Consider the following 17337-nt stretch of genomic DNA (forward strand, 5'->3'; position numbering starts at 1 on the left):
TCAGCCATGCTTGCCTCTTGTAACTCTTGGCAAACCAACATTATCAAACATTACCATAGCTAGGGTGGAGGTGATAGGAGAACAGGATCCTAGTGAATTACTATCCCCCGTTCACCTTCCATTCTAAACATGGGAAATGTAGATTCCATTATTAAAAGACATGCATCTTATACATAAATTCCATCACCAAATTGCCTACTAAGCTATACCCCCACTTTCCTTTCCAACCAATAGATATAAAAGTTGTTTTAAATGTAAGCAATCACAGGTGGTTAGTTTTAACTTTTTATTAAGAAACTAAAGCAAAACGACAGAATTTCAAAAAATTAAAATACAGAATTCTAATTTTAATTCTAAACAAATATGAAATCTACACCAAAAACTAAATCAGTTTATCAGTATTTAAGAATAAAGGGGAATGGCTAAAATGCATTCACAGTCATCATTTCTTCCTTATTAGCTTCAGATTTATATCCCTTTCCTTCGTGCTTCCCTTCAACAGGATACAGAATTTCTTCCTATCTACCTTTTGTTATAGTCTGTAACCTCAGAGCACCTTTAGTCAGCCTACGTAATTCTTTCTCTGTTCTTCAGCAAATATGTGAGCACCTGTCTATTGGGCTCTGATGATGAGGGCATAAATATAAGTCCGTCAGAGATCCTGTCCTAAGATGTTTAGAGGAGATAAGACACCAACAAATAATAAAAATAAATAAATTTATACAAGGTATAAAGTAATATAGCATGAGTTAAGTATAAATATAAAAATAGGGAAATTTCAAGGAAGAAAAGATCATATCCAGCTAGAGAAATTAGGGATGCTTTATGAGGGTAGTATTTGGATTGGTTATGGGCTGTTCCTTCCAGGAGGGTATCAGAGGGGTCCTGATGATGATGGTGTTGATTTCCAGAAAGTAATCTTTAAAACTCTTTACATTTCTAGTTCTTCAAAACTGTTCATTTTTTTAAAAAGGTGAAAAAATATTCATATTATAGTCTATATAAACAGCAGTTTGGGGACTTAAATCAAAAGTTAATTGTAATGCCTATTATATGGTTTAGGGCTGTTATTTTTGCAACTCTCTTTCCCAGGTCAAATCATATCTAAAAAGCAGAAGATGCCTCATCACTGAGCCATGACTTTAAGTATTCAACTGGGCAAAACCCACTTGCTTTAGGTGCTTTATAAAATCTATACCTAAACTTATATAAGAATGAAGATGAAATAAATGGCTTTTAATATTCAAGTCAGATAATGAAAAAAATAATGGTTAACTATGAAATAATATATTAACCACAGAACTCCTTGTATGAAAAGTTTTAATGAATTATGAGCCATTGGCCATTACAGACTTTCAGCCTCAATTTTTCTTTCCTATGTAGAACCAGATAATTAAAACAGACTATCTCAAGTATGACAGAAGACCATAGTGTGAATAATAGTATTGTTTGTTTACACATCTGCATGCTTTGCTGAAGTTAAGAACCAAAGAGAATGCTCCCAGTTCCCCAAGTCAACAAGATAAACTCAATTACACATTTTTCTTTCCTGATCATAGTTCTAGCTAAAATACAACCAATACTACTTTGCCTTTCAATAGCACATTTTATCCATCATACAAATATTTTCCTATTATTTTCTCCTTTACCTTCAATATGCTTGTGAGGTAGTGAAGGGAGGGAGCAAAGATTTTTTTTTTTTTAATTTTGCAGATGAGAAGACTTAAGGTGAATTTAAAACTCAAACTTAGCAGCATACTGAAATCACCTAGGAAGTTTTAAAAAATCCTATGATCATGTCGTATCCCAAACCAACATCAGAATTTTAGGGTAGGGGACCCAAGGAACAAGATTTTTCAAAATGCATATGACTCCAAAGCACAGCTAAGTTTGAGAACCACTGGTCTAGATGATTTATACTTAAACTTCAGGTGCAACTGTCTTCTACCTGAATGCTCTCTCAGCACCAATGAAAGAGATTCCTTTTCCTTAAACATTGTTAACAGTTTAATATTCTCTGTACAACTACTATTGGTCTCCAGTAATAAAATAATTTATCAGGTTATAAGTGAAGGCTCTTCATTCCCCTGATGCTCATTCTAAGTATGAACCTTCATTTTATAAAATTTGCAAATAGCATATTAGAGAATTTAAGTCTTTGAGATAAGAATGGCTTTTTGTTCAATATTGACACAATTATTTGATTCTAGGGTCAGTGTGCAATAACCACGTGTTTCTGTTTTCCATTCAGCACCTTCAAAACTTTGTTACAAATGAGTATTAAATGAATATTACACTAATAAGACAAAACGAAAATTATAAGCAAAACTCTCAGCAAAAGTTCTTAGAATTGGCTATATCACACCCTGAAAAAAAAACAATAAAGTACATAAGGGACTTTATTGTTTTATCATTAATCAACCTTCATCCTAAACCTCTTTTCTTCAATTTTTAAACTTTGCCAAATTGACTTGTTCTACACCAAGAAAAATCAATTTCTGTAGCAGCTATATTCTCTAACACTTTTAACATATAATTTCACTATGTACTATTAAATATGGTTTCCAGGAGGTTTCTTCTTGACGTGTATATTGAAAAGATCATTAACAGAGTTCACCTTTAAGCAACATACCAAATACGCAATAAAAATTTGTGAACCTGTCAGGTGGCAAAAATAAATCTTTGCTCATCACTGAAATCCTGTTTCATAAAAGTATTGATAATCTAAACTCTTGAGGAGCAAGCCAAAAACCCAGGCAGCTGCTTATTGTCCCTAACTTGATTAGATTTAAAACAAAATTACACACAGCACTAAGCTGAAAGGCAAAGAACCACCCGCCTTAGCCAAGTCTTATCACAAAGATGTATCTGAAACCATACAGTTATACTTTCATACAGAAAGATGTTTGTTTCTCTTACAACAAAAGAAAATCTCAGCTCATTTATGTTAGATTGTTAATTCAAGAATATTAGTGAAATCGGATTTATGAGTCAAAAACTAAGAAGAGGATTAATATCAAGCTCTTCTACAAGGAAATCTTCAAAATATTGCCAACCTGAAGTTTTCAGCGCAAGGTATTTTATTTCAAGTCCCATGGGGGCAATTATCTACAATGAGATTAAGAACATTCTTAACCTGGGTTCAGGCTGGCACTGTTTCAGTTGGGTGAGTAAACATTTCTTGATAACCCCAACGAAGAGTCTGAGGCTTAGATTTGTTGCCATGATGTAAACAATATAAAATTTAAAAAAAATTGTAGTATCTACAGCATTATAAAGTTACAAAATAAAAGGACCAATTATTCTTTTCTGAAGGTCTGTGACTAACAGCTTTCATATTTGAGGCCTATAAGAGCAAATGGCAATGTTCTGTATTATTATGAGATACTTTCTCAAAGGGCCAAAAAATAAAACCGACACTATAAGATGCACATTATTATTATTACTACTGACATATGTATGATTAGAAATAGATTTGCCTTCCCTCAATCTTAAACCAGGAGATCGAGGGGTCTATACAATAATTTTGATTGTTAAAAGAAAAAATACTAGACTGTAACAGTTATGGAAACTATAAACCAAATTAATGTAAAAATGAGCCAATACAACACATCTCCTCTTAAAATCCTCTTCTTTGTAGTTACCTAATTTTCCCTAAATGTTACTGTAATTTTGTACCATGTAGTGGTTTTTAAGAAATTGAACTAGAACAAAGCAACCCCTTTGTCCTTTTTTTAAGTTTTTTTACACACTTATTATACATACAACTTTTAAAATAGCTGCACAATTTTACATCTCACTGTTAGAGAAGTGCAGTCCAGGCAGACCATGCTTCTCAATATATTAAAAATATTAAATAAAACCCAACCAGTTTCATACTTTTCTAATAGTCAAGCTGGCTGGAAAAAAGGGTCTGGAGAAAAAACAGGCAGTTGTAAAACAGGATCAGTCTTTCTTCACAAACACACTACTTAAAAATCTTGCTATTTCCTTATCTTATCCCTCTTATAGCATCTCTAAAATCTCACCTTAAAAGTTGGTAATGACACATTGCTAACTTAGAGACAAAATCTGTTGCAACATGCATATGTCTACTGCCCACTCAACCAACTGCAACCCTGAGGATTTTTCTGGCCCAGTACAAAGAGGAAACACTAAGATAATCTCTGCCATAGAGTTGCTTCTCCAGTTAACAATTTCATGTGTTTTTCAGGATGTTTCTTGGGCATGCATGTATGACACTGTCACTTCATGATTCTACTTTCCACAAGTAGGTATCTCCTCCATTCTGTCTTTCATCCCAAGAAAGCCACTGTCATCCATCCAAAGGTTTTCCAAGGTAAACCAAAGTCACTTCTGTGTTGCCATATACAGCAGAAACTGCTGGATATAAGCAGACTTTTGGAAGTCCTCTAAAGGCAACCCCCAGGAATTCATATCCACGTTCAAAAGCTAAAGTCTTATCTTCCATGTCTAAGATGACGCGGATTCTTTCTCCTATCTGTAAATAAACAACAAAATAAGGTTAGAAGGAAACTCACCAAAAAGGCATAGCTAGAATAACATACAAATCAACAAGCTGAAAATATTAAGAATATATATCTTAAAAATTATCTGGAAAAATGATCAGAGAAGTTTTCTGGTCAGGGAGAAACATCTAGAAGAAACAAGATATCTCAACTTCATCACAAATGCTTATTTTGATAAGTATTTTTTAAGATGGGATCTACATTTAATAGCAAAAATTTAAATGCTCCCCCTGAACAGTTCCCAGATTTTATTTACTCTTCGTTTAAAGGTTTTAATTCTTGGGAAGTTTACTACTAAAATCTGTAACTTGGTACATTTCACACACACACAAACACACACAAGTTATCTAAATAAACTTTTCAAATTATTCTAGTATTGTACAACAGAATATTATTCAGCCATAAAAAAGAAATATAATTTTGATACATGCTACAACATGGATGATCCTTGAAAACATTATGATAAGTGATGAACTGAGCCAGACACAAAAAGATAAATATGTATGATTCCATTTATATGAAGCACCTGCAATATTCAAGTTGTAGAGTCAGAAAATGGAATACCGGTTGCTAGAGGCTAGAGGAAGGGACACAGATGGAAAGTTATTGTTTAATGAGCACAGAGTTTGTGTTGGGGAAGACAAAAAAGTCTTAGGTATAGATAGTGGTGATGGATACACACATTGTATTAATGCCATTGTACTGTACACTTACAATAGTTAAAACAATAAATAATGTTGTGTATATTTTATCACAATAAAAAGTTACCATAATAAAAAACACATAACATCTAAAGTTTACAAGCAGTTCTAAATATACTGTTGAACTTATATAATCATGAGGAGCCAAATCTGACTATAGATTCTGAAGATGCATAATAAGCTTACTAGTCATTTTATAGGCCACTGCTCTGAAATACCAGTTATAAAAACAGCAGCACTGATTGTTAAACTAAAGCAGAAGCACAATATACCCAGCTTTTTTCCCACATGGAAAAGTGGGAAAGCAGACAAATAAGGATATTTTATTTTTACAATTTGCATTTACAAAAGGTTGTTTCACCTATACACTTGGAGGCAGAAAGTCCTAACATTTGCAGTCAAAAATCAGAATTTAGTATTTCCCAATTATGTCAATTCCTGCTGTTGCTGTTACTTTTCTTTGTTGTATTTAAATAACTGTAAACATCTGCTTCTTTCTTCCCGTTGCCCAACTCATAGATTAACTTGTACCCCATTTTATGGACCTAAAAACATCCTGGATGCCTTAAATACATCACCATCACCACTATTGCCACCAACAAAACAAACAATAAAAATGAAAAGTGAATATTTTGCTTGGTATTCATTCTGTAGTTTATTTGTATTATCTCATTTAATTCTCCCATCTATCCTAATATTTGTCCCTATTTTACATAAGATGGAAACTAAGATGACAGAACCATTCCTGGTGAAATTTGCAAGTCTGCTTCACCATTGATTGATTGAGTGTATAGCACACACACAACACAGGGAGCAGAAAGCATAAGTCTCACTAGCTTTAGGTGTCAGAGGGCAAAACTTGAGAGATGGCAGAGCACCCAGAAACTTAGAGGAGGAACTCCATAAGCAAACAGAACCACAAAGATGATGAGCCCCAAATCCGAGAATAAACTGCCCAAATCATTGTGTGATCACTATCTTACATAGACAAAGAGGAAATCCCCACAGAATCAGGCTGGAAGTCAAACACCTCTATCCCCCAACCAAAAAAACAAACAAACAAACCTGAACAAAGACCTAGCTGCTATACCCCATGGTGGAGACAGAGTTTAGTCTGAAGACTCCAGGCAACTTAACTGCCTACTAGAACATCTATACTTTTCAGAAAAACAGTGATTTCTAAAAACAAAACATTCCAGTATTATTACTACATATTATCTATAATTTCCAATTTTTTTTTTTTTTTTAAATAATTGACTGGATGGGACACCTGGGGGGCTTAGTTGGTTGAGCATCTGCCTTTGGCTCAGGTCATGATCCCAGCATCCTGGGATTAAGTTCTACATCCAGCTCCTTACTCAGCAGGGGGCCTGTTTCTCCCTCTGCCTGCACTGCCTATAGCTTTCCGTGCTCTGCTCTCTCCGACAAATAAATAAAAATCTTTTTAAAAAAAATAAAATAAAATCTTTCAAAAAAATAAAATAAAATCTTTTTTAAAATTTCAAAAATAAAAAAATAAAACTGACTGGATAGGAAAAGAAACAGAAAAGTATAATCCATACTCTGAGGAAAAAAAGCAGTCAAGAGAAACTGATTTGGCAGACAAAGAATTCAAAGTAGTTATTATAAATATGTGCAAAGAATTAAAGCAAAATCTAAACTGATAAATGGACAGAGATTCTCAGTAGAGAAATGGAAACTACAAAAAAGAAACAAACAAAAATTTTAGAGCTCTAGAGTAAAATAACCAAAATTCACTAGACTGGCTTAGTAGAAAAATCGATACAGTAAGAAGAATGAATCTATGAACTTGAAGATGGAGTAACAGAAATTATCTAATCCAAAAAACAAAGAGAAAAAAGATTTTTTTAAACAAGAACACAGCTTCAGTGATAGAAAGACAATGACAACATCAAGCAGCCTAACAACTACATTAAATGTAAATGGGTTAAACATTCACATCAAAAGACAGAGATTATGAGATTGGGATAGATTTAAAAGACCCAATTAAAAAAAAAAAAAAAAGACCCAATTATATGCCCTCTAGGAGACCCATTTTAAACACAAAGATTGAAAGTAAAAGAATAGAGAAAAAGAGATACCTTGCAATAGTAAGCATAAGAAAGTTGAAGTTGCTATATTAACTTAAATATTATAATTTATATATTTATAATATATTAAAAATATAATATATAAATATATATTAAAATAGACTTAAAAACAAAAAGTAATGAAATCTCCAACTATACTTGCTAATTTACCTATTCCTTCTTTCAGTTCTGTAAGTTTTTGTTTCATGCGTTTTGGAGATCTGTTATTAGGTGCATATATGTTTACACCGTTGTTGTATCCCCTTATATGATTAACTCTTTTATCATTATGATATGACTCTAATAATATTCTTATCTTTAAGTCTATAAATCCTTAAAACTTCCAATTTCTTTTTTTTAAAAGATTTTATTTATTTATTTGACAGAAAGAGATCACAAGCAGGCAGAGAAGCAGGCAGAGAGAGAGGAGGAAGCAGGCTCCCCACTGAGCAGAGAGCCCGATGCTGGGCTCGATCCCAGGACCCTGAGACCATGATCTGAGCCAAAGGCAGAGGCCTTAACCCACCGAGCCACCCAGGTGCCCCAAAACTTCCAATTTCTTGTCAAATTACTGTGTTTTAAACTCAGCTGACTCTATGGTAATCATATGGCTTTTTACAAATAAGAATATAATTTTGACCCCAGAATCAAGTGAGTATGGCATAAGGCTAGGATGAAAAGAATAGGGGCGCCTGGGTGGCTCAGTGGGTTAAGTCTCTGCCTTTGGGTCAGGTCATGATCCCTGGGATCGAGCCCCACATTGGGCTCTCTGTTTGGCAGGGAGCCTGCTTCCTCCTCTCTCTCTGCCTGCCTCTCTGCCTACTTGTGATCTTTGTCTGTCAAATAAATAAATAAAATCTTAAAAAAAGAAAAGAAAAGAAAAAAAAATGCAGTCGTTTGCCTGAATTTGCCTGTCTTATAGAAATCATTGACACCTCAAGAGGCTTTGAATCCAAAAATTAATGAATAGCAGAGGGTATGTGTGTGCATGTGCATGGTGCATTTGTGGGAGTAAGAAGTCTAGAAAAAGGAGATTTGGATGTGCCATGATATATGAAAGATGACAATCTAGATAGAGCACAAGTTGGGAAACTATGGTCATTGGGCCAAATCTGCCTGCAGCCCATAAATAAGGTTTTACTGGAAAACAGTTATGCTCACTCATTTACATATCATCTCTGGCTGTTTTTGTACTATAAAAACAAAACTGAACAGCTGTGACAGAGACCAAATGGACCACAATTCCTGAACTATTTACTACCCACCTTGTACAGAAAAAGTTTGCCAACTCCCAACTGAGAGCAAAGATAAGATTGCTCAAGGTCAAATATGTATCAGGAAACAAATATGGAAATACTAAAAGATTATTAGAGTAGCAAAGAAAGGCCAATTACACTATTTTTAAGTTATCAAAAAGACATAGAAAGCTACTATATACAACTTTGTAAATTTAAAACAAATCAAGGCATGATTTGACAAAGGACCAGAACTGAGAAAATACCCAGTTTCTCACCTGATATTTTGGTGCATTGTTGCATTGTGGAAAACTGCCATTGACTTCTCCGTTATGTAGTAGATTATTGTCCACCAGATTCCAGCCCCAGCTCTGGTCATCACTACCCAGTAATGCCACATAACCTTGGCACTGCATGGGGGCCCGTTTTGTGGCAATTCCAATCACTGCCACAGTGCCCAGAGGGCCTTCCCACCACACTTCCCATGCATGGCGGCCCTCACTGAAACCAATCTTGGTCCTTGCACCATCAGTACTCTGGGCAATGGGGTTTCGATGTAAAGTAAAGCCATTTTTCTTAATGTAGACATTCCTGGAGCAGTCATTAGTGCTGAAGGCATGTTGGAAAGCACGTACCTGGAAACATGAAAAACAGACCAAAGGAACAGAAATTTGATTTTTCTCAAACATTAAAAAGTACCCAAACTTTAGGGGTGCTTGGGTGGCTCAGTAAGCCTCCAGCTTTTGATCTCAGAGTCGTGAGATTAACCCCTGGGTTGGGTTCCATGCTAGGGGTGGAGACTGCTTAGATTCTCTCTCTCCCTCACCCTCTGCCCCTTCCCATGCCCCCCCCCACTCCTGTGTGCTCTCTATCTTAAAAACAAAAAAGGTACCAAGCTTTAGGCTCCATGTTTTTAAACAATAAAGTGATATATATATACACACACACATATACACACACACATATGTATTTTTTAAAGTCACATTGTCTCATTATTGATCAAAATTCTGAACTGTAGTTTAATTTCTCCAAATCAATTTCTTAAAATATCTAAAGATATACACAAGAATCCTTATATTTTAGAGATAATGCTGAAATGTTTATGGATGACGATATCTCAGAATTGCTTTGAAATATCTAGGACTGACAAAGAAAAGTGGGTGGGGTAAACATGAAAACGGACTGTCCATGAATTAATCACTGGTAAAGCTTGGTGATAGGTTTGGGAGGTTCTTTAAACTATTTTCTCTAGTCTTGTTTATATTTAGTATTTTATATCAAAAAGTTAAGGGATGTATAATTTTCATGTTGGCAATACTGTCATAAAAAATATTTTAACAGAGAACTTAGTCATAGCAGCTCTAAAGTTTATGAAAAATTTTAATAACCACAAACTATGTTAGATCCTCAGCTTCCTTGCCAGTTATTACTCACATACTGAGACAGCACCACTCTCATTTTACCAAATCAAATAACCCCATAAATAGCACCTAACTTCAAACACTAAAGTTTATAAGGAAATAGTCAATACGAATAGCTACCATTGATAGGACAATTAGTTGACCTGTACTAACCAGTTTTTTAAGCTTCCAAAACCCCGTACAAAAATTTCTACTCTGTACAAATAGTAAACCCTTCCCATGCTTTAGTAATTTAAAGTTTCTGATTTGGGAGAGGGAGAAAAAAATAAAGTGTTTGCTTTATATGTTTGCTGAAATTCTTTCTTTACTTTATTCAAACTACCTCAAAGCAGCCAAAGGTTGGGGCTTATTGCTTTAGTTAACCTAAGCCACCAACTCCAGAATCAAAGATTTCATTATTAGGAGGGGCCTCAAAAAGACCTAGTGCAACACAGCTGTTGAGACCTAAAACTCAACAGCTAGTTAGAGCAAGAACCCCAAAGAGAAGTCAGGTATCTCTTCATCCAGTGTTCAGTCACTATTAGCCAGTACCTCACTGCTTCACTGCTGCACTGAAGACCAGAGACAAAAAACAAACAAAACCCCTGCTTGATTTAGGAGGCTATAATACTGAAATATTTCTAAATTTTTTCCTATCTGTTCCTACTTTTAAGCACATTAAAAAAATCAGAACATAAGATTAAATGGGGGAGTAAAATGTCCCCAAAATATTAAGTATTAAAAAACTCAAGAGGAAAAAAAAAAAAAAAACTCAAGAGGGTTTAACAACTAAAATATAAAATACTTTATAAAATCTTTATTATAAAATTTTTAACTAATACTTACCTATGTCTATTCCCCAATTCTTATAAATACTAATTGCTTTTTCTCTATGCTTCTTCTCTTTGTCACAGAGACATTGTTGACAGCCACTTCTTCAGATTTCTGACTTCTTCCTACTACTCTGGACTGATCTTTCTTCACTGTACTCTTTTCTGGTGGCCATCCTACTTCTGCCCCCTAAAACTCTCCAGAACTCAGTCCTTAACTCTCTTCCTAATTTCTTTCCAGACCTAGTTTTCTAAAAGAGCACCTTTATTACATTTCATCCCAGTTCAATAACCACAGATGGTTCCATACTAACTACCATTTTTCTTCCTGGTTTTCAAAGCCCTTCAGGTATGGTTGTTCCTACTTCCCTTTCTAACTTCACCTCATTCTCCCTGTCTGTAATATACCTGCTTTCCTTCTCAAACACATCCTATATCCTCTAAGACGAGATCTAGTCTTGCACCTATATGAAGGTAGTCTAACTGGAACCACCCAATCCCCAATTTCTCTCTCCTAAGTTCTTATCCATCATAGTTGGCACCATACAACATTTAAGTCTGTATCCAACCCGGGATGTCTGGGAGGCTCAGGAGGTTAAGCATCTGCCTTCGACTCAGGTCATGACCCCAGCCTCCTGGGATCAAGTCCCACATCAGGCTCCTTCCTCAGTGGGGAGCCTGCCTCTCCCCCTGCTTGTGCATGCTCTCTCTCTCTCTGACAAATAAAATCTTAAACAAACAGGGCGCCTAGATAGCTCAGTGGGTTAAGCCTCTGCCTTCGGCTCAGGTCATGATCTCAGGGTCCTGATCGAGTCCCGCATCGGGCTCTCTCCTTGGCAGGAAGCCTGCTTCCTCCTCTCTCTCTCCACCTACTTGTGATCTCTGTCAAATGAATAAATAAAATCTTTTTAAAAAATTTTCTAAAACAAACAAACAAGAAGTCTGTATCCAACCCAACTACTTGATTCTAGTAAAAAATATATTGAAAAACAACAGGAAAACAACATTAATCTTACTAAATTGATCCGGCTTCTTTCAGCCTAGAACAGAAGGGCATGTTAAGGAACACTATGGGAATGAAATCTGCAAAGTCCAGATTGAGGGAAACAGAGTAAACAACCTGATTTCTTCAACAGATAAGTTGCAGGAATGGGAGTTAGGAAAGAAGGAGGCAGAATTTGTTGGCTAAAATAGCCTTTAAGACAACTGCCTTTGGCTCAGGTCATGATTCTGGAGTCCCAGGACTAAATCCCGCATCAGGCTTCCTGATTGACCAGGAGTCTGCTCCCTTTGACCCTCCCTGCTCTCATGCTCTCTCTCATTCTCTCTCAAATAAATAAAATCTTTTATAAATGAATGAATGAATAAAATAAAATAGCCTTAAGAAATATATCAACTGTTTGCCATGAGAACCTTATATAGATCTTGATTAAATAAACTTAAAATTAAAAATATAGCATTTGACATTTCTGAAACAATTGGAAATTTTAACAATTTGGTTACATTAAGGAATTATTAATTTCCTTATACTTCATTGATATTGACATTGTTACCGTGTTGTGTCCTTATCTTTTCAATACTTTTTGATAATTTTTCTTTTATTTATATCCTTATAGTTAAGATAATTTTTCATCTGAAAAATTCAGATGAAATGGAAAATAAATACACAAATTAATAAATAAAAAACAATCCATAGTTCCTGTCTCACAGTCTAATGCACAACCTAAATTTTACATTAAAACAAACAATTTTAAGACGTACTTTAGGATCTAGGTCTAAAAATTAGAGAATATATTATAGTTAAATGCTAAGTATGACTGAAATAATTGTTGTTCCTTGATGACATACAAAATATGAACTTTTTTTAAAAAGGATTTTTATTTATTTATTTGACAGAGAGAATCACAAGTAAGCAGGGAGGCAGGCAGACAGAGAGGGGTACGGAGGCTCCCCGCCAAGCAAAGAGCTTGATGTGGGGCTAGATCCCAAGACCCTGGGATCATGACCCGAGCCAAAGGCAGAAGCTTTAACCCACTGAGCCACCCAGGCAGCCTAAAATATGAACTTTTAAAAAGAAGATAAATCTTTTTTTTTTTTAAAGACTTTTATTTATTTATTTGACAGAGAGAAATCACAAGTAGATGGAGAGGCAGGCAGAGAGAGAGAGAGAGAGAGAGAGAGGGAAGCAGGCTCCCTGCTGAGCAGAGAGCCCGATGCGGGACTCGATCCCAGGACCCTGAGATCATGACCTGAGCCGAAGGCAGCGGCTTAACCCACTGAGCCACCCAGGCGCCCCAAAAAGAAGACAAATCTTAAATAGACTGGAAATTCCAAATACTTTTGAGTTTTATGCTATCCTATGCCTATTCCCATCCTCCTCTTAGCTGGACAGGCTCCCTGGAAATCCTATGACTTTATCTTTATTCTTCTTCATCTCATTCACTCCCAGTCAGCTGTCCACTTATGTGCATTTGTTCTCTGTGATAGCTCTCCCAGACATCCTCTTCTCTGCTCTGCGTATTTGTTCAGGTCTTAAGGACCTCTGGTATAGGTACTAACCCCTGTTCTGTCCAGTTCATCTTATCGCCTAGCTCTTCTAAACCACAGCTCTTGTCACTCCTCTGTGCAAACTTCTACGGTTTAAAATGGGAGAATAAAGCCCAAACTATACAATGAAGCCGATATGCCAAGAACATCCATAGTATATCTAGTCTCAACATACCTTTACAATTATACTCCCACTTCTTCAATTCAATCTCCCTAAACCCTTTTATATCTCTAGTCTTTCCTCTAAGCTCCAAATTGTAACAGCTGACTATCTGAAATCTCTCATATGTCTCAAAAACACTGTAAATTCTACTCTACCAAAATCGAACTCAGGTTATTCCTCCTAAATCTAGCCCAGGTGATTCCCATAATTATATAATTGAGATATCTAGGAGTCATTCTTGGCATCTCCCTCTCCCTCACCCCTATTTCAAATCTATTGCCAAGTCCTGTAGATTTTACTTTCTAAATATTTCCTACATTTCTCCCCATCTCCTACACTACCCACTTCCTAACTGATCTACCCATATTTCTAAGGTCCTCCTCCAATCTGTTCTCTATACTGAAGTCAGAAATAACCTCTTAAAAATGCAAAAAAAAAAAAAAATCACACCAATCTCCACAATCCTAACCCCCTCTTGCTTACAATTCAAAATGGCTTCCCTATAGTTTAGCCTCAACCCACTTCTTTCATTTTCTCTAAAACCTGTCTCACCTTTGCTCTCCATGATGCAGCCACACTGATGGGTTTTCTACCCCTCATACTCATCAAGTTTCCTCCTGGAAGGCTCTTTTCTCTCCCCTTGGCCTTACTGTTCAGATTTTACTTCATGCATTGTATCCTCAGAGAAAGCCTTCCTTGACCTCGCTACCTTGGTCAAATCCTCCATTACTGACATTCAGAGTACTATGTACTTCTCCTTCACAGTATCTACCACAGATGCAATTTTATAACTGTATGATGATTTTATTAATTATTTATCTCCCCACTCCCCACTAAACTGTAAGCTCCAAAAAGTAAGGCATTCATAAAGTTTTGGGTCTGTTTTTATTCCACTGCATTTGCAAAACTGAGCACAGTGCCTGGCACTCACATTTTTTAAAATAAAAACATACACTCTACAAATCCTTTGCTTTCCTCTTGTCCTGCTTTGCTCAGGGTATTTCTTCTTAGTAAAATATTCAAATCCTATCTTTAAAATTCAGCTCAAATATAATCCTAACCTCAAAACTTCTCCAAGTCTCCACTCAACTTGTACATCTTTCCTTTCACTTAAGTTCTAGTGTGTGTGAATATATATATTTCTAGTATTTTTTTAAAGATTTTATTTATTTATTTGACAGACAGAAATCACAAGTAGACTGAGAGGCAGGCAGAGAGAGAGAGAGGGAAGCAGGCTCCCCGCTGAGCAGAGAGCCTGATGCGGGACTCGATCCCAGGACCCTGAGATCATGACCTGAGCCACCCAGGCGCCCCTATTTCTAGTATTTATAGTAACTCTAACAAGAGAAATTTCTATCATGTGTTATTTCTATACATTTTTCTTCTCTCCTTGACTGAGGACTTCCTTACTAAGCTATCTGACTTCTTTTGAATTAATCTTTTTATTCTCAAGACATGCAAGAAAAGCTCTGCAACATCTGAATGAACATATGATTAGTACTAGTTTACAATACCTACCATGAGTGTGGTAGAAAGACACATGAAGTGTTTAAAAACCTAAGAAACCTAAAATATCTCTGGAAGAATACAAAAAACAGGTAACATAGGCTGCATACAAGAAAGGAAACTAAACTGGGTGGCTGGTGCAACATGCAAAACATGCAAACATGCAAAAGAAGACATTTTGCTGATATTATTTTGCTTCTTTTGCATGTTGGCTCACGTGAACACATTACCTAACACATACTATAATATGAATCTGGACTCGTGTAAATAGATACATTACAGAACAATTACAAAAAGGTCTTGTTGAAAATAAGTAAAAACAATAAGGTTTATTTAAAAAAAAGCTAAATAAAATGTATAAAGCCTATCTGTTTTCAGGCAAAGCAGGACAAAACTGCCATGTTCTGCGCTCTACTACATAAATTACAACTAGTATCCACTAAGCATCCACCATGTACAAATATTGTCCTAATAAATTAACAAGTTATTTCACTTAATAAAAATTTGATAGTTGAAATACATAATGGCAATATTCCTTATTGTATTAAAATAAAAATTCCTTTATTACATAAGAATAAATTTTATATCTATTTCATAAAGAAAAAAATTTACTTCTTACTCTGACTCCCCTCCTTGACAGTCTAGTTTGAAAAGTGATATCTGCCCTTTTTAGTTATTAATGTATTTTTTTATGTTTACCACATTCTAGGGCAGGCTTCATCCTCTCTCATTTATGCTCCCAGTGACTGCTGTACTGAACAGTTATCTATCCAACTGAATACAAGCGCCAGGCCTTTGTTTATATTGCCTGAAGAATCTTCTCAGCCCTGCCATAACCTGTTACTTGAAATTTTCACTTGTATATGAACAAGGCAGGAGTATGCCCAAGAAACTAGGAGGCAAAAAGGCAGCAAAACCGGTATCAGCACATTAGATGACAAATGGAACAGAAAAGGTATACCATCAAGGTGGAATTATGAAAAAGTTGGTAGAGAAGTAGCCAAATAGTGAGACAAGGCAGCATTAGGACAGTTAAGTGGTGCCCATGGGGAAGAAAGGGATGTCCTGTTAAAGCCTGTATCTTGAAACCTAGTAGAATGCCTACGACCACGTAGAAAGTCTACGACCACAGTAGAATATCTAGGACCACACTCATAAGCCCGAAACATAATGGAGGGAATTAGAGAACTTGGGAGAAAATAGGGGGGAAAAACAGTTAAAAATCAGAGCCTGGAAAAGGTGAGGTGAATGTGGGGAGAAGCAAACATCTTAGAAACTAAGCCGGTGTTAAGACAGCCGAGATGACCTCATAAAAAACAAGATAAGAGTACTGAAAGGTACAAAAATGGAGGGGGGGGTGGTCTGCCTTTTGGGGAGAAGACTGTAGAAAGTGGAATGAGTGATGGGAACCAGGAATTGCAAACTATCTGGTCCTTTAAAAAGTACATCACGGAAGTGGGGTATGTTAAGGACCAGAACTTCAAAGAGAAGAGGATCTTTATGGAGGGGGGAGGTGAGGTAAGGTATTGACTGCAGCCGCGCAAAGGCGGGATGGTGAGGCGAGGAGTCTGAGTCAGAGCTTAGATGAGAAGCACTGAGACTGAGCGCGGCGCAGAGAAGCGGGACTGGGGGCAGCGGCGTGGCCCGGGGCTCCCTCACCTTGGCCTTGTAGCTGGGCAGGTTGCAGAGGATGTCCGTGCGTAGAGCCTCTTCTGCCAGGCTGCGGGCGCAAAGGCTCCGCCACACCTCGCTGTTCTCATCACCGTGCAGGCAGCGGTACCAGTGCTTGCACACCAGGGCGCAGCTTCGCAGCTCGGACAGCTCCAGGTAGGAGAACACCAATTCCAGCACCCGGCTAGGCAGCCGGCCCCCTGCCCCCGCAGACCCTGAGCCCGAACCGCCGACCGCGCCGCCGCCGCCGCTACAGCCAGCCCCGCCGGAGGCTCCCCCAGGCCCCGGGGCTGGCGCCGCCATCGCCTCACCAGCCGGCCCAAGGGCCGCCGCTGCCGCCGCCGGTTCTCCCCGTCTCTGCTGGGGAGGCCAAGCCTCGCCTTGCGACCAGAGAACCTCGCTCACCGCCCCTTTCACAGCCAACCACCGGCCCTCCACCACTCCCGCCCCTGCCCGGGGGCGTCCGCCGCGCGCCCCGCCTCACTAAGGGCAGACGCACCGGCTGCACGGGCGTCCCCCGCCCCTCCTCCCCGGCTCAGCGCGGGCGTCGGAACCGCCCGAGTCGCACGGCCTCCCCGCGGCGCGCCCGTGGCTCTGCCATACTGGTTGAGGGCACGAAGCAAGGGCGCACGCCCAGCTAGCTCGCGGTTCCTCTCGGCCCCGGA

The 17337-nt window shown here is 37.6% G+C and overlaps 1 protein-coding gene across 1 annotated transcript; it reads right to left on the reverse strand.

The window, feature by feature from the left end:
- Positions 1-1303: 1303 nt before the first annotated feature.
- On the reverse strand, positions 1304-17216 carry FBXO45 (F-box protein 45). The gene is made up of 3 exons (XM_044252094.1): positions 16661-17216; positions 8834-9190; positions 1304-4501 (listed from the first exon to the last, which is right to left on the reverse strand). The coding sequence occupies exons 1-3, from the start codon at positions 16973-16975 to the stop codon at positions 4316-4318; spliced, it is 858 nt and encodes a 285-aa protein (XP_044108029.1). The 5' UTR covers positions 16976-17216; the 3' UTR covers positions 1304-4315.
- Positions 17217-17337: the final 121 nt, after the last annotated feature.

Source organism: Neovison vison, chromosome 6, assembly GCF_020171115.1.
Source record: "Neovison vison isolate M4711 chromosome 6, ASM_NN_V1, whole genome shotgun sequence".
NCBI lineage: Eukaryota > Metazoa > Chordata > Mammalia > Carnivora > Mustelidae > Neogale > Neogale vison.